Source organism: Portunus trituberculatus, chromosome 31, assembly GCF_017591435.1.
Source record: "Portunus trituberculatus isolate SZX2019 chromosome 31, ASM1759143v1, whole genome shotgun sequence".
Classification (NCBI taxonomy): domain Eukaryota; kingdom Metazoa; phylum Arthropoda; class Malacostraca; order Decapoda; family Portunidae; genus Portunus; species Portunus trituberculatus.
Window position 1 is genome coordinate 11,960,151 of NC_059285.1, and position 24,641 is coordinate 11,984,791.

General features: G+C 39.3%; 1 protein-coding gene across 8 annotated transcripts in view; it reads right to left on the reverse strand.

The window, feature by feature from the left end:
* Positions 1-207: 207 nt before the first annotated feature.
* Positions 208-24,641, reverse strand: part of LOC123511423 (arrestin domain-containing protein 3-like) — a 49,641-nt gene continuing 25,207 nt past the window's right edge. For 5 of the 8 annotated variants that reach the window (XM_045267291.1, XM_045267295.1, XM_045267292.1 and 2 more), the window contains exons 6-10: positions 19,822-20,007; positions 7,338-7,722; positions 7,054-7,191; positions 6,665-6,712; positions 208-856 (exon numbers count right to left, since the gene is read on the reverse strand). In XM_045267291.1, the coding sequence (XP_045123226.1) occupies positions 438-856; positions 6,665-6,712; positions 7,054-7,191; positions 7,338-7,722; positions 19,822-20,007 (1,176 nt within the window). In that variant the 3' untranslated portion in view covers positions 208-437. Of the gene's footprint in view, positions 857-2,201; positions 2,257-5,794; positions 6,115-6,664; positions 6,713-7,053; positions 7,192-7,337; positions 7,723-19,821; positions 20,008-24,641 lie in introns of those variants that run through there. The other 3 variants (XM_045267296.1, XM_045267290.1, XM_045267297.1) reach the window with 3 other exon arrangements.

Sequence of the window (24,641 nt, forward strand, 5' to 3'; positions counted from 1 at the left end):
CAGATATACATATTTGATTTCTGTGCTGCTACATAACAACAATTATGATGAAAATTTAAGGCAACCATTATCCTTTTCGATACAATCTCTCTGCAGGCTATCACCAAGACCCAATTGAGACTGCAACAACAAACCAAACACAAAAATACTACTATGTGGCACAACAGCAAAATTTCTTCAATAGATGTGTTTCCTGAAGACAACAAATAGAATTCTTCTTTGTTCTAACTCTAGCACACATACAAGCGACAGATAATTGTAACATTCACAATAACAACAATCCGCTAAGAGTCAATACTCAACTCAAAACAAAATATCAATCTTGTAAAAAATGAGGAATAAAAAAATTTGAATCATATCTGTTAACAACTATACAATTCAAATTATTTTTTACTTTGATCACCACCACTATCAACATCCATCTCCTCAACACACTCCTACTCATCTTCACCACCACACTCCTCATCACCACCACCACATTCCTCATCACCACCACCACATTCCTCATCACCACATTCCTCTTCCTCAACCACTTCTTCCTCGCCATGCTCTTCCTCCTTTACACAATGATCTTCCCCACCATGCTCCTCCTCCACCTCCTCACACCCATGGTCGCTGTGACTGCTGTGGCTACTGTGACTATGCCTTTCCTCAACTTCTGCTGCCTCACACACCACCACAACATTCCCACAGTGTTCATTCCTTTCCACCTCACCACCAATATAATGATCACCTGGGTGCACTTCATTGTGATGGTGGTGCTCCCCTTCATCATCACTACTGCTGCTGCTGCTGCTGCTGCTGCTGCTGCTGCTGCTTTTGGAGGACTTCCGGTGAATGAGTGGATCCGTGTCTCCTGCAATACAGTACGTAAATATATCTGCTGGCTTTAAAAAAAAAAAAAAAAGATACACATAACAGACAACAAACAGTAGATAGGAGAAAATAACAATGTGGGCTTGAGGAAAAAGACATTAGTGAAGAGAAATATAAAACGAACATAAAAGAAAATATTGAAAATAAAGAAACATAGCAGATAAATATAGTATCACATAAATCACAGGCTTCATCTTTTGGTAGTATAAGGTAAATTTTGCTGGAGGTTAAAGCAGAGGACAGTGGGAAAACAGTACATGACTAGAAATAAAAGAAGAAATAGTGTGTGTGAATAGGATATTTCTCCATGGCTTTTTGTCATTAATTAAGGTGTAAGAAGCAGGTAGAATCTGGAGTGAGCTGCTCTGTTTTCTGGATATTTAACCCTGTATTTACTGCAATCCTAACACTGATGTAAAGAAAATGTTCCCCACAGTACCACAGGTGCTGGGATCCATGCATCTTGCACTGAATGACAAGACCCTCCCTCTATACATCACTCATCTGAGCTTCACAGAGACAAATAAACACTCAAGAATGTAAAGATATTGAAAGGAAGAGTGATATGTTTTTGATTGGATACTGGATATAATTCTATGAAAGGATGACTACAAAAGGTGTTAGAGAGAGAGAGAGAGAGAGAGAGAGAGAGAGAGAGAGAGAGAGAGAGAGAGAGAGAGAGAGAGAGAGAGAGAGAGAGAGAGAGAGAGAGAGAGAGAGAGAGAGAAACATCAATCATTCTTTACAACACTGATAAGACTACACTTCTTAGTACTGAAGATTGGAATTTTCCACTTTCTCAGCTCTCTCTATGACTAAAACTAAATGCTCACACTTCCACAAGGTTAACTGGGCAGTTACAGTCCCTCTTTCATTTTCAATAGTATAAGAAGCACTTATGTGAGCTCAAAAGTTATTCTGATGAGTTCTGCATCACAAGGAATAATCAAAACATCCCTAATGAATACATTACTCCTTGCTAAGGGATGTTGTCGTTGTGAGGCGGCCATCTCCCCAGTGGGAGCAGCTGTCATGAGGTGCACTAAAACTACGTTGACCCAGTCTTAGCACTTATGCTTATTTATAACATGATAAATCATTTATGACATATCATGACAACTCCAGAATTTGGTAACAAATCTCCATGACGCAGTGGCTTGCGTCCTCACACAGCATTATCTATCTACAATGTGCTTAGGTTAGTATATCGGTGAAGTACATAAGCATGCAGTTAAGAAAGTAGCATACTGTATTATATACATGCTTGCTAACTACACAAAGCTGAAGCTAAGCCCAAAGCTATTCAAAACTTTATCATCAATTACCTAATCAAAATGTTGCAGACAACTCATGCTCTTCACAGGATCAGAGGTTGTGTATCTTCAGTAGGAGAAAGTGGATCACCATGAATATTTGAAGAAAATTCACAATGTAGAAAATAAAAGTAGACATTAACAGCAAATAAAACTTGCAGAACATTTGACAACTTTGCCTCCTATAATAAAAAGTTGCAGAATAGCAAATTCTCAGTGCAAATTCTTGGCAGGAAGTGATAAGTTAATACTGAAATTACTGAGTAAAACCAAATAATAATAATAATAATAATAATAATAATAATAATAATAATAATAATAATAATAATAATAATAATAAAAAAAATAATAATAATATTTTGTATTTACAATCAAAGTGCAATAATATATAAGCAGCAATATGACCATACTCCGGCCATTTATCATAAAATAATAAATATCAGAAAATCATATTTCCCTCAACAAACTGTTCATCAATGAAGATGAGTGTTCCTGTTTGGCTACAGAGACATCACCTCAGTTAATAGACATACTGACTGAGATGTGTTACTTCATGTGCTCATGTGTGTCATGTACAGTAATGCTGCTCCATATGGCAGAATTCCTCGCTGAACATTTCTAAGGTTTGGCTGTTATATCCCACTGATTCCAGGAAACCTTATAAAAATGGGCAAACACAGTCAAAGTACTAAAAGATTGCTCTAATATCTTTTAACTATCCCTTATAAACATCATACAAATTCCATAAGATTTCACAGGTGGTTTACAAAACACTAACTCCAATAATTTTTTCAACAGCTACTTCTTTTAATTGATTACTTATTCATTTTAGATTCATAACATCTTCCAACACTATAATTGGTGAGGATAACTCTACCTGCACATTTCAAATTCATACACAGGTACTTTGAAGACAGAACAAAATTGTCAGCAAAGTGTTTGATAGTAAGGAAGTCACATACTGATCTTTTTACCGTGACAATTTCCTCTGAATAAGTTGTACGAGTAACCAACATCGATACCATACCAAGGATGATGAAGTGTCCACCTTAAGATATTTATCCCTGTACTGTACCAGCCAATTTACTTAACACAACATCTAGTCAGTATGGAGTGATATTTGGATCAACAAATGTAAATAAGTCAATCTACTACAGCATGCACCAAATAAACAAACAGTATAACCTCTCTCTCTCTCTCTCTCTCTCTCTCTCTCTCTCTCTCTCTCTCTCTCTCTAATGCAGGCAGAAGTCCTAAAACAAGTTGCCATTTCTCCTGGAATCATGTGGTAACGTGTTATCTGTTTTATTGTATTTATCATCTTATTTTACTCCAATGACTATCTTTTTCTTATCTAATAATTATCTAGAAAATTGTCTTGTATATGTTGTATAAAATTTATTAGCACACAAAATATGAGTCAAGAAAACAAAAAGAAGTTACAACACTAAAGGCTACATTTACTTCTAATAACTTTTTGAAAACTCATGAACTAATAGCCTTAATCTTTCAATCTACTACAGTATACTGTATGTACACCACTATGGCAAGAGAAATGGCAAACAGTATCAATGGACTATATACTTTCCCATTGTACCAAGCAAGAGAAAGGGAGATTCTACTGTACATGCATTTTAATCTTTGTAGTAAAAAGATTAATTCCACGACAAGGACAGTTCATTCTTATTACACTGTAAAAACAGTGGACTTTACCAGAAAAAAAAAATTAAAGTACTCAAACTGCAGTGTTCTTCATCCTGGTAACTTCATATCTGTATTTTGTACTACCACTCCAGTTCCTCCTCAGGATCACCCTAAGCTGAGGTGTCTCCGCCATTTTGCCACTGCTAATTAAGGGGATCTGAGGAGGAATATTCAGATTTTCTTTGAAATAAATAACATTTTCCATGTTGGAGAGCCATCTCTGTTTAATGAGTACATGAAGTGATAGTATCAGGCACATAGGAGTTCACAGCTCACTCTTTCTCTCATCTTAAACATTTCAATCTTTTCTTTAAGGGGACCATCCAGTGAGGTTTTTGAAAAATCGAAAATAAAGAGGTACAGGCAACCTCCGCTTAACGAAGGGCTTACGTTCCTAAAAAACACTTCGTTAAGCGAAACTTCGTTAAGCGAACCGATTATAACAAGTTTAACCCCTGACTTGAGCTTCCATTGAGAGTAAGCAAAGCGAGAGTGCATCATAGTACAGTAAAAGGTTTAATGAAAAGTAAAAATTATGAAGTTAAACATTTAGGTAGTTTAATTTAAGTGATTACAATGTACACTAATGTATGTATGTACGTAACTTTATAATGTTGATGATCTTAACTTTATGAAGGGAGGGAGAGTGAAACGGGAAATACACTAACCGGCAACCTGTGGAATGTAAACAAAGTGCGCATCATGGTACCGCATACAAAACGTATGTACCACATTTCCTCAAGGCTTTCCATTTTATCCATTGTAGAGTCATGAGTTCAGGTGGTGGTTTTAGCTTTCAAGGAAGATGTGGTCTCACCAGCCTTCTTAATAGAGTCTGCTGACTTGAAAATAGTAGACAGTAGATGGAGTCAAGATGGTGGCAAGCAATGTTATTAGTTTTCTGGCCTCTCTCTTGTCTGTGAATAATACCCAGCTTCACTTCGAGAGTAAAACACTTCCTGGTCTTCTTAGGAACGTTAGGCCACATTGCAGGGCGTTTTGGTGGTAGGTTGAACTAGGGAAGATGAGCTGCTGGTGACGCCGTTATGTTTTGACTGGGGAGTGAGTGGTGCACGTGATCTTGATCTTGATGTTACAGGTGACACAGAATTTCTTCTGAGTCAGGCCTTTGTATCGGCAGCGCTTGTGTTGTCCACGAGAGGCTTGATCTTGATCTTTATTCTACAGGTGTCTCAGGATTTCTCCTGAGGCAGGCCTTAGTACCAGCAGCTCCTGGTGTATTCAAAAGCCTGTCAGCTTGCATGATACGGTGGGGCTTTCAAATTTGGAAAAAAAATACCTGGATAAAACTTCATTAAAGCGAGTTTGGTGTTCATTAAACGAGCAGATGGTAGTAAAACGAAACATTCGTTGTAGCGAAATTTCGTTGTGTGAACCTTCGTTAAACGGGGGTTGCCTGTACGTGGGTAATTTTTTTTTCGGTAATAGATGTTTTTTACACGGTTAGTTTAGTAGTTACAAGCGAATCGACCCATAAATAACTGCCTGAAAAATGAAAACTCAATTTTTTGAAAAAATTATTTTTCCTATAAACTTTGTCACCAGAGGACAGATTTCAATTTTGCCAGTACGGATATGAAGTATGTGGTATAACAAAACTTTCCATCACATGGAATTTTGATTTTTTTATTTTGATGGCCATTATGAATTTTTTTTATTTTCTCGATTTTTGTTATATAAAATTATATTGCAGCACTTAAAAAAATTCCAAATTCTAGGAGATGGAAATGTAGCAGCTTCATTGAGCTTTCAAATGATACCTCAAAATTGAAATTCTGTTGAGAAATGTGGGAGAAGATACGATTTGAATGATAAAAAAGTGGAAATAGAAAAAGGCAAAAAACCCCAGAGATGTCATTTTCGTCCTCTATGACCCTGTACATTTATTTGGGTTGGATATTTTGTGCTTATGCACCACCATGTGCATCATATATGTTTTTTAGGCATGTTTAGAATATTCTGTAAGACTCATATGGCACCTGGCCCCCCCCTACAATGATTGTAGTTATTAGTCGCTCAAAGGCGAGGGTGTCTCCCATCCATGCATGGTCGGTACAACTTATAATTTCCACTTGCAGCGTTTGTTTAGACATTGTAAGGCAAAAATGGCAGGTAAAATAGGCTGGATTGTGGCTTGCAAGATGTGAAATAACGGGCGAGATACTCAATAGATCCTCCTCCCATTGCAGTCACATGGACACTGAAATGGAAGGGGAGAGGGTGTGTTACTGTGTATGCCATAGTACTAAGTTGCCAGCGCCCACCTTTCCTTACCAAAGAAACCACTTTCCATGGCCTTATTATCATCATTTATGGTACAGAGAGTGGGGAGAGGGGAAGCCCCAGGCTGCGGTGGGCGTGGCAGGGGCCCATGTATTTTAGCGTATTTCCCCAAAATACTCCATCACTATGTTGCCATATGTTTGGGGATGCTCTGGTGGTGTTTTGGGGATTTTCGATATTTTTCAGATTTTTCGATACCATGGCCACCGGACAGTCCCCTTAACAAAGCCTGTTCTAGTGATACATATGAATGAGAGCTGACCACAAAAAGTACTTCAGCCTTCCCTCATCTGAAACTCATGCACTTTATTTTTCTATCTGGATTTGTTCTAAATCTGTCTTTTAACTTACCAAGAACAAAGAATACTGCTGCTTCCATTCCCTTGCAGTCTTTGTTAATTAAAAATAAAGAAAAAAACCACACACATAAACATAAGCATACCCATACCCACAGAGTATCCACTAACCTGCATTGAAAAGTTGGTCAGGGCTAGGAGCTCCACTCATGAAGGCACCTGTATCAAATACAATAAAGAGCCATAACACACACACAAACATGACCCAACATGACATCATCACAACACTGGCATCCCTTATCAAAACTTTCTATCTACAGATTGGCAAGATTACAACACAAACTTTCCTTAAAAACAAATCTGCATTTCTATTGACACAATTAAATCTTTATTATGTAATGCAAAAGTTTTTGAGCACTACTCAGAGATATGTGGTACATGTCCTTGGCATCACATACTCTTCGTATCTCAGAATGATAAACTACGAAATGCAGTTTCAAGGATCAGAACAGTAAGAATATCAGACAACAAAGAAAGAAACAATAATCATGAAAGCTGACCTGAAGGAGTGGCGCCCACCAGTGAGTAAGACACATATTGTGGAGCAAACCCTGCACCATGGCCTTGGTTGTCATCATCACTGTCGTGCTCATCAAAGGTGGTCACTCCAAACATGCAGGTGTTGTACGAAGGCAGGGCTGAGGGAGAAAGCGGGAAAAAATACTATTCAACTAATAGTTAAAGGTGAGAGTGTGCTACAATGGTAGAAGCAAAGACAAGTGAATGTTACTTGTTCAGTATTTCAGTTCCTCAGCCTCAAGCTGCCACCAATGACACTACTCACGCATTCCTGGGTACTGCTGGATGCCGGGGAAGGCTGGGGCAGTGGGGGCTGATAGGCCAGGATAGGGGGGAGGCATTTCACCGGGATTGTAGGCTGGGTTGAGTCCCATCGCAGCACTACCTGCCACAAACCCTACTGCTGGGGGGGCACTGGGATTCATGGGTGGCTGGCCAGGATATCCTGCTATGGGAGGCATAGGGGGCTGCACAGGCATGCCTGGCTGAGGTGGATAACCTGGGGCACTTGGAAGCCCAGCAGGTGGAGGGAAGGCAGGAGGTGCAGCAGGTACAAAAGAGCTGAAGTACTGCTTGAAGGGTACTGAGCCAAGGATTATGGGCACTGCAAAGTCCATATCAGTGTGGCAGCCAGACGGCTCCATCTCAAACTGGAAAGAAACATGGGCTTGGAGAACCTTTGTGGTCCAACACTGCACTTGTCATCTGACCACACACATCACTCACTCTAACCACATTCCTTACACACACACACACACACACACACACACACACACACACACACACACACACATGGTAGTACACGGCCCTGTAGCTCAGTGGTTAGAGCGCTGGCTTCACAAGCCAGAGGACCGGGGTTCGATTCCCCGGCCGGGTGGAGATATTTGGGTGTGTCTCCTTTCACGTGTAGCCCCTGTTCACCTAGCAGTGAGTAGGTATGGGATGTAAATTGAGGAGTTGTGACCTTGTTGTCCCAGTGTGTGGTGTGTGCCTGGTCTCAGGCCTATCCGAAGATCGGAAATAATGAGCTCTGAGCTCGTTCCGTAGGGTAACGTCTGGCTGTCTCGTCAGAGACTGCAGCAGATCAAACAGTGAAATTACACACACACACACACACACACACACACACACACACACACACACACACACACACACACACACACACACAGGGTAATAGAGAGACTGTCCATATGAAAGAGATTAAAGTAACCAAGCTTGAAATAAAAAAAGTTGATGATGGAACTAGATGAGGAAAAGGCAATGGGACCGGATGAAGTCTCAGGTAGAATACTGAAAGAATGTAAGGAAAAACTAGCAAGTCCTATATACAACATCATATAATGCTCAATAGAAAATGGAACAGTATCAGTGGAGTGGAAAAGAGCTGAGGTGGTTCCCATATATAAGAGCGGAAGGAAGAAAGAACCTTTAAATTACAGACCAGTATCACTAACTAGTGTAATATGCAAGATGTGTGAAAGAGTAATAAAGAAGCAATGGATTGAGTTTCTTGAAGACAACAAATTATTATCAAATAGCCAATTTGGTTTTAGAAAAGGTCGGTCATGTGTAACAAATTTATTGAGTTTCTACTCTAGAATAGTTGATAAAAGTACAAGAGAGAGAGGGATGGATTAACTGTATTTATTTAGATTTAAAAAAGGCGTTTGATAAAGTGCCACATGAAAGATTACTATGGAAGTTAGAGGAGAAAGGTGGCTTAAAAGGAAGCACATTGAGATGGATGAAAAATTACTTGAGGGGGGAGAGAAATAAGGACGATAGTTAAAGATATGAAGTCCAAGTGGAGAACAGTAGACAGCGGAGTGCCACAGGGTCCCAATACTTTTTCTCGTATATATAAACGACATGCCAGAGGGAATGAACAGCTACAAAAATCTGTTTGCAGACGATGCAAAATTGTGCAGAGTCATTAAACAAAAAGAGAATTGTGAAATACTACAGGAAGACTTGAACAAGATCTGGAAATGGAGTAAAAAATGGGAGATGGAATTCAATGTGGACAAAAGCCATGTCATGGAAATAGGAAAGAGTGAAAGACAACCAGTGGGAATCTATAAGATAGGAGATGGAGTAGAACTAGAAAAAGTAAAAAAGGAAAAGGACTTGGGAGTGACCATGGAAGAAAACAATCAACCGGTATTGATAGAATTTTCAGGGAGACATATAATTTGCTAAGGAATATTGGATTAGCATTTCACTAAATGGACAAAGAAATGATGAAGAAATTGATAAGTACTAAAATAAGACCTAGATTGGAATATGCAGGATCAAGTTTATAAATTGATTAATGGAATGGATCAAGTGGATAATGAGAAACTAATCCTGAGAGAAGAATATGACATTCGAAGCACAAGATCGCATAGTAAGAAACTGAGGAAGGAAAGATGTCTGAGAGATGTTAAAAAAATTTAGTTTCCCGCAAAGATGTGTCGAGACTTGGAACAGTTTGAGTGAGGAAATGGTGTCAGCAAAGAGTATACATAATTTTAAAGAAAAATTGGATAAGTGTAGATATGGAGACGGGGCTACACGAGCATAAAGCCTAGGCCCTGTAAAACTACAACTAGGTAAATACAACTAGGTAAATACACACACACTTGAAGACAACAAATTAATATCAAATAACCAATTTGGTATTAGATAAAGACGGTAGTGTGTAACTGATTTACTGAGTTTCTACTCTAGAATAGTTGACAGAGTACAAGAGAGAGAGAGGGATGGGTTGACTGCATTTATTTGGATTTAAAAAAGGCATTTGACAAAGTGCCACATGCAAGATTACTGTGGAAGTTAGAGGAGAAGGGTGGCTTAAAAAGGAAGCACATTGAGATGGATGGAAAATTATTTGATAGGGAGAGAAATAAAGACGGTAGTTAAAGATATGAAGTCCAAGTGGAAAGTAGTAGAAAGCGGAGTGCTGCAGGGATCAGTATTAGTACCAACACTTTTCCTCATATATATAAACGACATGCCAGAAGAAGTGAACAGCTACATAAATTTGTTTGCAGATGATACGAAACTATGCAGAGTTATAAAGCAAAAAGAGGATTGTGAAATACTGCAGGAAGACCTAAATAAGATCTGCGAATGGAGTAAAAAGTGGGAAATGGAATTCATTGTGGACAAAAGCCATGTCATGGAAATGGGAAAGAGTGAAAGACGACCCATGGGAATCTATAAGATGAGAGATGGAGTAGAACTGGAAAAAGTAAAAAAGGAAAAGGAATTAGGAGTGACGATGGAAGAAAACAATCAACTGGTAAGCCATATTGATAGAATTTTCAGAGAGACATATAATTTGCTAAGGAATATTAGAGTAGCATTTCACTACATGGACAAAGAAATGATGAAGAAATTGATAAGTACTATAATAAGACCCAGCTTGGAATATGCAGGAGTAGTGTGGACCCCTCATAAAAAGAAACACATAAGGAAATTAGAGAGACTACAAAAAATGGCTACAAGAATGGTTCCAGACTTTAAAGGGATGACATATGAGGAGAGACTAAAAGCTATGGATCTACCAACCCTGGAACAGAGAAGGGAGAGAGGGGATCTGATACAAATTTATAAATTGATCAACAGAATGGACCAAGTGGATAATGAGAAACTGATCCTGAGAGAAGAATATGACATTCAAAGCACAAGATCGCATACTAAAAAGATGAGAAAGGGAAGATGTCTGAGAGATGTTAAAAAATATAGTTTCCCACAAAGATGTGTTGAGAGTGGAACAGCTTGAGTGAAGAAGTGGTGTCAGCAACGAGTGTGCATGGTTTTGAAGAAAAATTGGATAAGTGTAGATATGGAGACGGGGCCACACAAGCATAAAGCCCAGGCCCTGTAAAACTACAACTAGGTAAATACACGCACACACAGAGCGCAGCCGTCGAGCAAGATGCATGCATCTGAGCAGCTCGCAGAGATTACTACAAAAGGAGTTGGACTCAGGCCTAGATATATGGACAAGGGGAGAGGGGACCATAGGTTCTCCTATCTCCAAATTGAATAAGTGTTAGATCACATATAAGAAATGAATAACGAGAGAGATGGAACCAAGTACTGCTGCCAGGCGCACGGCGGAATCAAAACATACGCCAAGTGGAAACCAACGCTTTACAGAAACCCCTATTGGTTTAACCCGTAAGAGGTCAGCACTGATTTACCTCCGAAAAATTCCACTTTCTTTTTTTATTCTATATAACTCAAAATGGACATAGAAAAGTAAAAATAAGAGTTAAAGTTAGAAATTGCCATTTTTAAATGTCCAGCTGGAGCTTTAAATTTACCTCGATTAGTGATGCTGCCAGATGTACAACTTCTGAATGAGGCTTTTTTAATCATTTTATCAATATTTTTCTCCTACAAGACATGTGTATAATGGTTACATATTCATAAATTAACTCATGTTTTATAAAATGAAAAATACAAAAAATATTTGTAAATACTGTAAATATAATGTAAAAAATAATTTGCTCAGTTTACCATAAAATATTGTTTATTATTTTTTCTTTCAGTATCTAAGCTTTTTAGTATTGCAGCAGGGTGTGATATTCTTCAAAACAAGGCTCAATGCATAGAGCTACATCACATTCATGACAGTAATACCAAATGTTGCTCCATTTTTTTGGGTCACGCCAAGGCAAGGCGGCAGGGAGGGGAAGGGGAGGGGGATGACTAACCCATGTCAGAATGGCGGAAAACTGTGCTGATATATGCTAGACACTTCAAAGAACATAAATATTGAAGCTGGAGGGAATTTCAAACGCATGGAAACCGAGAAAGGCGAACGATTTGCGTGATTGACCACAGATAGTAAGCAAAGACTCCACGTACATGTACGTGGTTGACCTCTTTGGGGTTAAGGAAACTGACTGATGATACTATGGAAAATGATTTCTCAGGTTTCTGGGATGAACAAGGTAATATGAGAAGGCTTATTAATGTAGAAAGAGAATTAAGATATATGAACAAACAAGACCAACTGCTAACGAAGAACACAGCCCTGAAATTCAGAGTAGCTGAATGTGAGAAAGTCCGTGCAATAAACCAAGAATTGAAAGATTCTGGAAATAAGGAAGCAAAATGACGTTCTAAAAACAACATGCCAAAATTATGAAACCTCTTTAAAGAGCTTGCAGGCTAAAGTGCAGGACGGAATTACAGACAGGGCAGAAGGTGGTCTAGGTGATAACAAGTTGAAAGAACTAAGAAATAAATGGAAACAGGAGCAAGAAGAGAAAAAAGTCAAATTTTCAGAAGTGGTAAGGAGACATATTCAGGAGAACACAAAAGTCGTTGTAATAGAAGTTATCAGGGAAAAGGAAGATTTGGTGCGGGATGCAGTGGACAAGAAAAAAAAACTTTGTGATTTATGGGATGAGGGAAAAAAAAAATCCAAATAAAATCACAAGAGAATGTGAAGAAAGGGAAATGGCCAAAACTGTTATCAAGTGAGTACAAGACAGCACACAAGAATTTGACCAGGAGGTGAAGGAAGTGATTAGGCTGGAAAGGTACAGTTAAGGGGGTAAGAGACCAATGAAGGTGAAAATGAGATCTCAAGTGGTTGTAGAGGAAATTATGGCTAGAAAAGGGAAGCTGGCCGATGATGTCGATTACAAGGAAATATGGATAAAAAGAGATATGAATTAAGAGGAAAGGGAAAAGGAGAAAGTGCTAAGAAGTGAAGCTAAGGAAAAAATCAAGAAAAGGACAGAGATAGAGAAGAATTTTTACTGGATATGAGACTAAAGAAGTGGTACCTAAGGAAAAAAGAGGAGGTCGTGGAGGAGGCAATAAATTAAGAGTGACTTATACTAACATAGATGGTTTGTTATCAAGCATATTGGAAGTTTGGGATTATTTGAAAGAGAAATAGCCGGATGTAATGTGCATCGTTGAAACAAAACTGAAAAAAGAGATCCATGTCAACTTTAAAGAAGAGGGATATAATGCCTGGAGGAGGGACAGGAAGGATAAAGGGGGAGGAGGAGTGCTAATAATGGTTCGTGATAATATATGTGTGGAGGATGTACTCGTACAATAAGGTGAGGATAAAGTGGAAGTAATGGGAGTAACAATTAGAACAGAAGATTTGAAGAAAAGAAAAATTATAGTTACATATGTTCCACCAAAGACTAATACATGGGGATCAGAAGAGCATCAAGATATGCAAAGAGAGGTGATAAAGTGCCTAGATAACATGATAAGATGAGATAGAAGAATACTCTTAGTTGGAGACTTTAACTGTAAAAAAATAAACTGGAGAGATGCAAGTAATGGATAATGCTGGGCAGTGGAGTGAGAAAATGTTACAGTTGACTATGGTTAATACAATGGACCAGTGGGTGGAGTCGTCAACAAGGTACAGGGGGAAAGAAGAACCATCGTTGCTTGACCTAGTTTTCATAAAGAAACCAGAGTCCCCTCCAATCTTACAATACCTTAGTCCAATGGGGAAAAGTGACCATGTGACATTAGAGATGCAAATGCAGGAGGAAGATGAGAAGTTACAGAGAAGACTATAAAGGAGAGAGATTAAATTATGTAAGAGCGGATTTTGAAAAATTAAGGAGTTATTTTGCCGATATTGAGTGGAGTAATATTATGTGCAGTAAGACTGTACACGAGAAATACGACATTCTTACAGAAATACAATGAAGGAGTTAAAAAGTTTGTTCATGTTTATAGAGTTCAGAAAAAAATACATGCTTGGTACAATGCTAGATGCATACAAGCAAAAAAGGCAAAAGATAAAGCGTGGAAGAAACTCTTAAAGCAGGGAAATGACTATAATAGTCAGCAGTACAAAGATACTAAAAATTAATATAGTAGAGTAAGGAGAGGGGAAGAAAGAAAGTTTGAGAAAGATGTAGTGGATAAAAGCAAGGATGAACCCAAACTTTTCTACAAGTTTATAAACGGCAAAACAAAGAATAAGGAAACAATTGAAAAAATAATTAAAGAAGAGAAGACATACCAAACAGAGAACGAAATGTGTGAAATAATGAATGAGAGCTTCAAAACGGTATTCACTGCAGATGATGATTTCACAGAACAAAGAGGACATGGGTATGCCAAAGATTACAGGAGACTGCAGTGCACAAAGAGGATATTGGAAGATTACTGGATAAGTTGGAAGTCAGAAAAGCAATGGGGCCAGATGGTGTATCAGGTTGGGTGTTAAAAGAATGTAAAGAGCAATTACTGGATCCAATTTTAGGAAATAATTACAAGTTCAATAAATGAAGGGAAAGTCCACTAGAGTGGAAGAGAGCCAACATAATACTGATATTTAAAGGAGGAAAGGCAACTGAACCACTAAACTACAGACCAGTGTCACTTACAAGTGTCGTAGGGAAGTTATGTGAAATAATTATCAAAGAAAAATGGGTTAAATTTCTAGAAAAGGAGCAAGTCATATCGAACAGACAATTTGGGTTCAGGACGGGGTGGTCATGTGTATCAAACTTATTAAGCTTCTATTTGAGAGTTATTGCAGGACTTGAAAACAGAGATGGATGGGTAGACACAATATACCTGGATATTAAAAAGGCTTTTGATAAAATCCCACACGGAAGACTTCTTTGGAAACTAGAGTACATAGGAGGACTGCGTGGAACCTTGCTCAAATGGACAAAAGATTATTTGAAGGATATGGAAATGAGAACTGTGATCAGAAATACATCCTCATCTTGGGGTAAAGTAACTAGCGGAGTGCCACAAGGGTCAGTGTTAGCCCCAATTATGTTTCAAATTTATGTAAACAACATTCACATTGGGATAAACAGTTATATAAATTTATTCGCTGATGATGCAAAGTTGCTAAGAGTTATCAAAACCAGAGAGGACTGTCTGCTGTTGTAGGATGATTTAACCCCTTCAGCACAGCCCAGAAAAACTCCTTCCACGGCAGCATACAGCTCACGCCCCCGCTCGTCTCCACCCTCCCCCACTATGTTTGCCCCAAAAACACATTTACATAATTTGCTCCCATTGTAATTTTCTTTCATATAATCTGTGTATGAATACAGAAAACATGTTAATATGAATGTTTTCTCCGTGATAAACATACTAAACATAATAAACATAATGAACATTACAACATAATAAACAACAATGTATATGTCCATTCTTGAGCATCTTGGATGGTCCTCTTTCGGCGCACAACCCCAGTGAGTAAAGTGTCCCTGGTGAGCAGGTAGCTACCAAGCCGCAAAATTGTGTACCAGTTGTCTGTCACAACGTGTTGCCCCTTGTCCAGGTCACACAAAAGGTGCACTACCACTTGTTCTGACATGGATAAGTCCATGGAAGCACTGTCAGGTAGGGAGAAACAAGAGTCCTTCCCATAATAAACTTCAAAATTCCATGAGTAGCCAATCCAATTTGTAGGTGAGGGGCACAGAACAAACACCTTGATCCCAAAACGTGAACGTTTTGTCTTGATAATTTGCTTGAATCCAAGTCTGCTCTTCTACAGCAGCAATGCTTCGTCTACAGCAACGTCTTTTCTTGGTATGAGCAAAGTCTGGCTTCGTTGCCACAGCAGGTTGAGGAAAGGCTCTACAGTAGAGCCTCAACTTTCACGCCTAATTGGTGCCAAAAAATCGGCGCGAAAGTAAAAACTGCGAAAGTGGGGGCATTGACCTTATGGAAAAAATAATAATCGGTTCTGGAGCTATCCATAAAATACCTATATCTCCATATAAATCTAACAAACAAATACATTCTATTATGAAATACAATTGTACATCAAATAAAAACACCTTACACTGTATGAATGTAGTAATACTTACCAAATATACAAGTATGAGGTGCTTGATGTATGGTTATGGTGGCCACCTACTGGAGCCCACTGCTGCTGCAGCTGATGCTGCTGCCGCCACCGCCTCCAACACTGTCTCCGTCATTCTGCATTTCTTCCTCTTCCAGTCTCTGATGTAACAATTCCACTCTGTGTTGCCTTTCCACATCTGCCATTTGTTCTTGAATAAATCCAGAGAAATCTTCATCCATGTCGAGCTCAGCATCTTCCGTTGGTTCTGCTCCCTCATCAGCTTCCCGTTCTGCTTCCAAAAGACCCTCTGCCACTTCCCTTGGCCTTTGGAGGTAGCGGGTGATTAATGCCTGTTGCCCTTCATACACTTTTTTATTAAAAAGTTCCCCAAAGGTATCAGTGATGTTTTTTAAGCTAGCCAAGATTTTCTGTTTGTGTTCAAAGGCTAAGGGCTCTATCTGTTCAGTCAAGGACTCAAAGTTAAGTAACAATGATGACAGTACGGCAGTTGATAGTGAACGATCTTGCTGAAGTTGTTGTTGTTGTTGTTCAGGTTGCTCCATATGGTCCCCTTCCATGTTGTCCTCCTCCAGCAGGTCTTCAATATTATTTTCTTGGTTGTAGTCGACTAACTCCAGCATTTCCTCCCTTGTAACATCGGCAAACCCTGGGCCTCTAACCTGCCGTACCACCTCGACCGTCTCTGCCAACAACTGCTCGGTCTGCTGCCTGTCTCTCTGGGCAGCGATCATCTGTGGGAGTAGCGGTTTCCATGCATGTTTTAGGATGGCGATTGTGAGAGTTTCCCAAGCCTTAACAAAAGCCTCAACTGCCAGCCGGATGTTAAACTGGCGCCAAAATTGTTTTACTGTGACTTGTGTCAGATGATGTAGAGGTGCTAGCAAGGTCATCACAGTCACTTTCGCGGTCTGAGGACGGTAATGAAGTTGTATAATCATCTGTTTCAAGGTCCTGAAGTTCCTGAAGCTCCTGAAGTTCCGCCTGGCTGTCTGTTGCCTTTCTCATTCTCCCATGCACGTCTTGATAAAACAGTAATTTAGTGTTGGCAATTACTTCCTGGTCCATGGGCTGAATCCTTGATGTTGTATTTGGGGGGCATAAAAACTACTTGTACCGATGGATGGTGGCCTACAAGGAAACGTGCATGCCCTGGTGCATTATCCATGAACAACAACACACAGAAATCCAAATTGTTAGCCTGGCAGTGCGCTTTTGCCTCCGGCACGAAACAGTTATCAAACCAGTCCAGTGATAAAGCAGAGGTCATGTACCCCTTGGCATTTGACCTCCATATGTAGCCCTTAAGTTTGTCCATGTTTGCATTTTTGTAGGGCGAGGCGCTTAGAGTGATACAGAATTAGGGTTTCATTCTGTGTGTTCCATCGGCATTAGCAGTTAGCAGTGCAGTAAATCGGTCTTTGGCCATTTTTACTCCACGAGCTTGCTTTTCAGAGACAGAAATAAACGTGGACTTTGGTGATCTTTTCCAGTATACGCCAGTTTCATCAGCGTTATATATTTGCGCCAAGGAATAGTTGCCATCTTTTATCAGTTGTTGGGCTACTGCAGGGAAGCTAGAGGCAGCAGATTCTTCTGCAGACTGGGCATCACCCTGATAAACAGCATATTTCACCTTCACCCTATTCTTAAAACGATGAAGCCAACCACGGGATGCAGTGAAGGGTGGGGGGTTTTTAAGATTCATTTTCTTGATTACAGCATTGTACAGAACACGGGCTTGGTCCTGAATCTGGGGCCCAGTTACGCTAGCATCTTCATCATTTCGTCGATTTATCCACCTCAATAGATAATGTTCTAAAATTATCATCACCTTGTTATAATCAGTAACAGTTTTCACGCTTCTCTCACCCCCAGAATGGTTCCCCACACCACTAGGGGTAAAATATTTCTTTGCTAGAGCCAGATTTTTCTTGATTTCACTATTCTGCTTCCTCATACTACACACTGTAGATTCTAGGACATTGTACATACAACAAATCTCCATGTTTCTAGCACCTTGGTCAATCTGCTGCATTATTTTAGTTTTCATTTCATTATCATACTGCCGCTTTTTCACACCAACTCTGTAATCACGCCTTTTAACTTTCCCTCCTAATTTTGAAGGTCCTGGGCTCTTGCTTTCTTTGCTGGTATCACTGCGCCCTCCGCACCATCAAGCACACATGTGGCCATAGTTCATGAGAATTCGCCTCTGTAGCAGGAAAATAGTTGCCGCTCAGCTTGCGGGTAAAGAGGGAAGTTTAAATATCGCCAGACACAAGATACCGCGAAACAGAGAATCGTGAAAGTAGTTGTCACGAAAGTTGGGGCTCTACTGTACTCTGGATTTGGGGCTGTTCTTTTTCACCTCGTCAGGGCTGGCAAACCTTAGGAACTTGAGAAGGCACAGAAATCTTGAACGAGTCATTTCCCCCTTGCAAAAAATCTTAGGGCCACCCACCATAAAGTCTTTTGCCCAGTACATGTACATACAGGGCATTTTATTTATCCCCATACCTATCAAGAAACTCACAAACACGTACATGTCATTACTATTCACAGGCCTCCATAACAGTCCATTCACCTTACGTTTTCTTGTCACAGTAAAATACTCAGCAGCACTCTTGTTCATCCAATCACAAAGTTTATCTATAATTTCAATGTCAAAAAAATGGCAAAAAGCTTCACGTGGGCAGGCAAACTCTAGTAAGTGGCGTGTGACGTCGCCTGACGTCATTGACAACTCAGCATGTCATTGGGTCCCAGGATTGTGGGCGGAGCTTGAGAAACCCCCAGAGCACAATACAGTATCCACAGACCATAAACTAGCCATCCAGCGTGCTAAAACGTGTTGTTACTTCAGCCATAAAGATTGCAATGGAAGAGGACGTACGCGTATACGTCCCTGTACTGTGTACGGAGTGAGAAAAAACGTACATGTGTACGTCCCTGTGCTGAAGGGGTTAAACAAGATCTATGAATGGAGTAAGAAGTGGAAATTGGAGTTTAATGCCAAGAAATGCCACATCATGAAACTAGGAAAGAGTAAGAGAAGACCAGAATGGAGCTATTTGATGGGAGAGGAGCAAATAATGAAGACTAAAGAGGAAAAAGATCTTGAATGATCATACATGAAAATCTGAGCCCTGATAACATATTTGGACTATCATATAAGATGTTGACTAATATAAGAGTGGCATTTGATTATTTGGATAAAGATATGATGAAAAAAATCATCACAAGCATGATATGCCCAAGGCTGGAGGTCTAAAAAGGATATAAGAAAATTGGAAAGGATACAGAAGATTGCTACAAAGATGGTGCCAGAATTAAAGAACCTCTCATATGAAGAACGACTGAAGGAAATGCGACTGTCAACCTTACAAGATAGAAGAGAACGCAGGGACCTAATAACAATGTATAAGATAGTAAATGATATTGAAAAGATAGACAAAGAAGACCTGGTGCTGTTGACAGAAGAAGATGGAAGGACAAGAGGACATGAAAAGAAGATCAGGATGAGGCAGTGTGAGAAGGATATTGGAAAATACAGTTTTCCACACAGAACGGTGGAAAAATGGAAAGCACTGGATAATGGAATTGTCACAGCACATAACTTTAAAGAAAAACTAGATAAATTGAGATATGGAGACAGGACACTATGAGCCCCTCTCAAACCCTGTACAATACAACTAGGTAAATACACACACACACACACACACACACACACACACACACACACAGAGAGAGAGAGAGAGAGAGAGAGAGAGAGAGAGAGAGAGAGAGAGAGAGAGAGAGAGAGAGAGAGAGAGAGAGAGAGAGAGAGAGAGAGAGAGAGAGAGAGAGAGAGAGAGAGGTAAACAATAAATTTCAGTCTTTCACAAGGGCAGATTAACGAAGTGTGTGAGGCAAGACTGCAGACCTGGAACTCATAGTCAATGTCAATGATGCGGCAGAATTCAAGGTTGGAGGGAGGCAGCGGTGGGATCATCATCTCCACGCCGGACCAAATATCAGCCTCCCCAGCTTTGATGATGCCATGCTTCAACTCAGCCACCTTCCGCTTTTCCACCTTCTTGTGCCCCTCAGCATAGTAGGTGATGATCTGAGAGAAGCCATGGTATTAATAAGGGTTATCAAGACATCGGATGAATTAAAAATTATAGCAGGATCGAATGATTATTCTGAAAAACCTCCATCTTTTTAGAATCTCAATATATAAACCCACTAATAGAATATTTAACAGAATTTTCATATCTTCTTTTATGCAATACACACACACACACACACACACACACACACACACACACACACACACACACACACACACACACACACACACATACACACACACACACACACTGTGATCAGAGATACATACTCATCTTGGGCTAAAGTAACAGGTGGAGTGCCACAAGGGTCAGTGTTAGCCCCATATGTTCCAGATTTATGTAAACGACATTCACAATGGGGTAAACAGTTATATTAATTTGTTTGCTGATGATGCAAAACTGCTAAGAGTAATCAAAACCCAGGAAGTCTGTTTGCTGTTACAGGAAGATATAAATAAAATCTGAGTTGAGTAAGAAGTGGAAATTTGAGTTCAATGCCAAGAAATGTCACTTAATGGAACTAGGAAAAAGTAACAGAAGACTGGCATGGAACTATCAGATGGGAAAGGAACAAATAATGAAGACTAAAGAGGAAAAAGATCTGGGAGTGATTATACAGAAAAATTCAAATCCCCAAAAACACATAAGTAAGATGTTTGGATTAGCATATAAAATGTTGACTAATATAAGAGTGGCATCTCAATTCATGGACAAAGATATGATGAAAAACTTTTCACAAGCATGATACATCCAAAGCTGGAATATGCAGCAGTGGTGTGATCTCTGAGCTCTAAAAAAGATATAAGAAGATTAGAACAGATTCAGAAGATTGCAACAAAGATGGTGATGGAACTAAAGGACCTAACATAAGAAGAAAGGCTGAAGGAAATGGGACTGCTAACCTTACAAAATAGAAGAGAATGAAGAAACCTAAAAACAATATACAAGATAATCAGTGGCATTGAAGATAGAAAAGGAAGACCTGGTGCTGATGACAGGAGAAGATAGAAGGACAAGAGGACATGTAAAGATTAGGAAGAGGCAGTGTGTGATAGATATTGGAAATACAGTTTTCCACATAGAATGGTGGAAAAGTGGAATACATTGAGTGATGAAGTTGTTACAGCACATAATGTGCATAAATTTAAAGAAAAATTTGATAAATGGAGATATGGAGACAGGACACTATGAGCCCCGCTCGAACCCTGTACAATAAAACTAGGTAAACTAGGTAAATACACACACACACACACACACACACACACACACACACACACACACACACACACACACACACACACACACACACCCCGGTAGCTCAGTGGTTAGAGCGCTGGCTTCACAAGCCAGAGAACTGGTTCGATTCTGCCGGGTGGAGATATTTGGGTGTGTTTCCTTTCATGTGTAGCCCCTGTTCACCTAGCAGTGAGTAAGTACGGGATGTAAATCGAGGAGTTGTGACCTTGTTGTCCCGGTGTGTGGTGTGTGCCTGGTCTCAGGCCTATCCGAAGATCGGAAATAATGAGCTCTGAGCTCGTTCCGTAGGGTAACGTCTGGCTGTCTCGTCAGAGACTGCAGCAGATCAAACAGTGAAACACACGAGGTCGAGACGCGGTCAAGGTCGGACACGCGGACCAACGCTCCTCGCGATAAGCTGATCTCAGTACCAGAGGTTGTTGTGTTTACAGAGGCCAGGGCAAATGTGCGACTTGTGTGGCAATAGTCTCCAGGAACTACACTGAAAGGCACCATGAGTCGGAAAGAGCTTACACCCACAAGCAGGTATGAGAATAGGGAAAAAGTACAAGAAAAGGATGATTATGATGATGAGGGAGAGGAAAGATTCGGAGGATTTGATGAGACAAGTACTGCCATCCATAGGTGAGTTTTAACTATGGAGAAAAAAACTAGACAACTGGATAAGGGAGAGTATGAGGAGTAAAGAGAACGATGAACAGAAGAAAGAGTTTCTGAACTTGAAAGAAAGGATAAAAAAAGTGGAAGAAAATGAAGCTAGACTAAGAGTAGAAAATGCAGAACTGAGAAAAGAACTAGCCAAATATAAGAAACAGATGGATGAAGGACTCAGTAAAGTAGAGAAAGAAAAAGAGGATCTGAAAGATCTAGTTAACAAAGAAGAGGAAAGAGTACAGGACATGATTAAGAAAGAAGTACAGGCATGGAGAGTACAGGATAAGAAAGACAAGGATAACTTTCAGGAGGTGATCCAGGAACAACTAAAAGAAAGAGATGAGAATATGGCAAACAAAATGATAGGAGTCCTTAAGGAAAAAGAAAACCTAGTAAGAGAAATTGCAAAGAAAAAGAGTGTAATTATATTTGGACTAAAAGAAAAAAATGTAAAATATAGACCAAGAAGGGAAAAAGAGGAAATGAAGTCAGTCAAAGACCTACTAAAAAATCTAAATGACGAAGATAGGCAGAACCTAGAGGAGGAAATAGAGGAAATACACAGAATGGGACCTTATCAAGATGGAACAACAAGGCCAATTAAGATACTACTAAAATCACAAGCAGCAACAGAAGAGATATTATATAGAACAACAAAACTTAGAGAAACAGAAGGCTGCAAGGATATAGATATATAAGGAAAAATAAAAATGAAGAAGAAAGGAAGAGATACAACAAACTGGTGGCAGCAGTAAGGGAAAAAAAAATAATGAAAGGTTAGAGGAGGAGAAAAAGGCATGTTTTTGGAGAATTCTGTGGGAGACAGGATAAGGAAATGGTATGTAAGAGAGAAGGAAGAGGCAACAGTGGAGCAAGTGTAACTTAAAGTGATAAGGGCAAGAAACTAAAAATGACGTAAACGAACACAGACGGGGTTCTATCAAGTAAATTAGAACTATAAGATTACATAAAGAAAGAAAACCCGGATATTGTATGCCTGGCTGAAACAAAACTAAATGAGGCAATCAAAATAGACATAGATAATAGATATAACGTATGGAGGAAAGACAGAGAGAGTAAAAGATGAGGAGGAGTCATGATAATGTTAAGGAAAGAGATAGTGGTAAACCATGTGGAATATGGGGAAGGAAAAGCAGAAGTACTGTATGTTAAGATGCATATTAATAAAAAAGAGATAACAATTGTTGGAACATATGTGCCACCAAAAACAAATTCATGGACCAAGAATATAAAGACATGATAGATGACACAATAAGGAGTCTAACGAGAGTCATTAAAGAAAGGAGAAAAGTGTTATTAGTAGGAGACTTCAACTGTAAAGAAGTGGACTGGGAAAATTATGAAAGTGGTATGGGGGAAGAAGCCTGGGAAGAAAGATTCCTGAACCTAATGATAGATAATATGATGGACCAAAGAATAAAGGAAAACACAAGATTCACAGGAAACGACGAGCCAGCGAGATTGGACCTGGTTTTTACAAGGGTATACAAATGAATGATGATATAGGATATAAGTGCCCATTGGAAAAGAGTGACCATGTAATTTTAGAAATGGATATAGAAGAAGGAAAAGAAGTTGGAGACAAATCATACAAAGGAGACCGATTAAATTACAGAAAGGCTGATATTGAGAATCTCAAGAACTATTTCAAATACGCTAACTGGGAGGAGATGGAAAATTCTGAGAGGGTGCAAGAGAAATATAACTTATTTTTGGAAATATACAAAACAGGAGTCAGGGAATATGTCCCGAAATATAGACCTAAAGAAGAAGGAAAGAAAGATTGGTTTAATGCAAGGTGTGCTAGGGCAAAGGAGAAAAGAGATGGAGCATGGAAAAAGTCGGAGAAATAGAAATGCAGTAAATAAGGAAAACTTCAAGACAGCAAGAAATGAATATGTTAAAGTGAGGAAGGAAGAGCAGAGGAACTATGAAAAGGACATTGTCGAAAAATGCAAGGAGCAACCAAAATTGTTCTAGATTCATCAACGGAAAAATAAAACATAAAGAAACAATAGAAAGGTTAAAAGGAGAGAACGGGATGGTGGAAGACCTAAAAAGTATGGCAGAACTGTAAATCAGTAAATTTCAGGAGGTCTTTACTAAGAAATCCAAATTTGAAAGGCCACAGGGTAATAGAGAGACCGTCTATATGAAAGAGATTAAAGTAACCAAGCTTGAAATAAAATAGTTAATGAAGGAACTGGATGAAGAGAAGGCAATGGGACCGGATGAAGTCTCAGGAAGAATACTGAAAGAATGTAGGGAAGAACTAGCAAGTCCTATATACAACATCATACAATGTTCAATAGAAAATAGAACAGAACCAGTAGAATGGAAAAGAGATGAGGTGGTTCCCATATATAAGAGCGGAAGGAAGGAAGAACCTTTAAATTACAGACCGATATCACTAACTAGTGTAATATGCAAGATGTGTCAAAGAGTAATAAAGAAACAATGAATCGAGTTCCTTGAAGACAACAAATTACTATCAAATAGCCAATTTAGTTTTAGAAAAGGTCGGTCATGTGTAACAAATTTACTGAGTTTCTACTCTAGAATAATTGACAGAGTACAAGAGAGAGGGGGATGGGTTGATTGTATTTATTTGGATTAAAAAAAAAAGCATTTGATAAAGTGCCACATGCAAGATTACTGTGGAAGTTAGAGGAGAAGGGTGGCTTAAAAGGAAGCACAT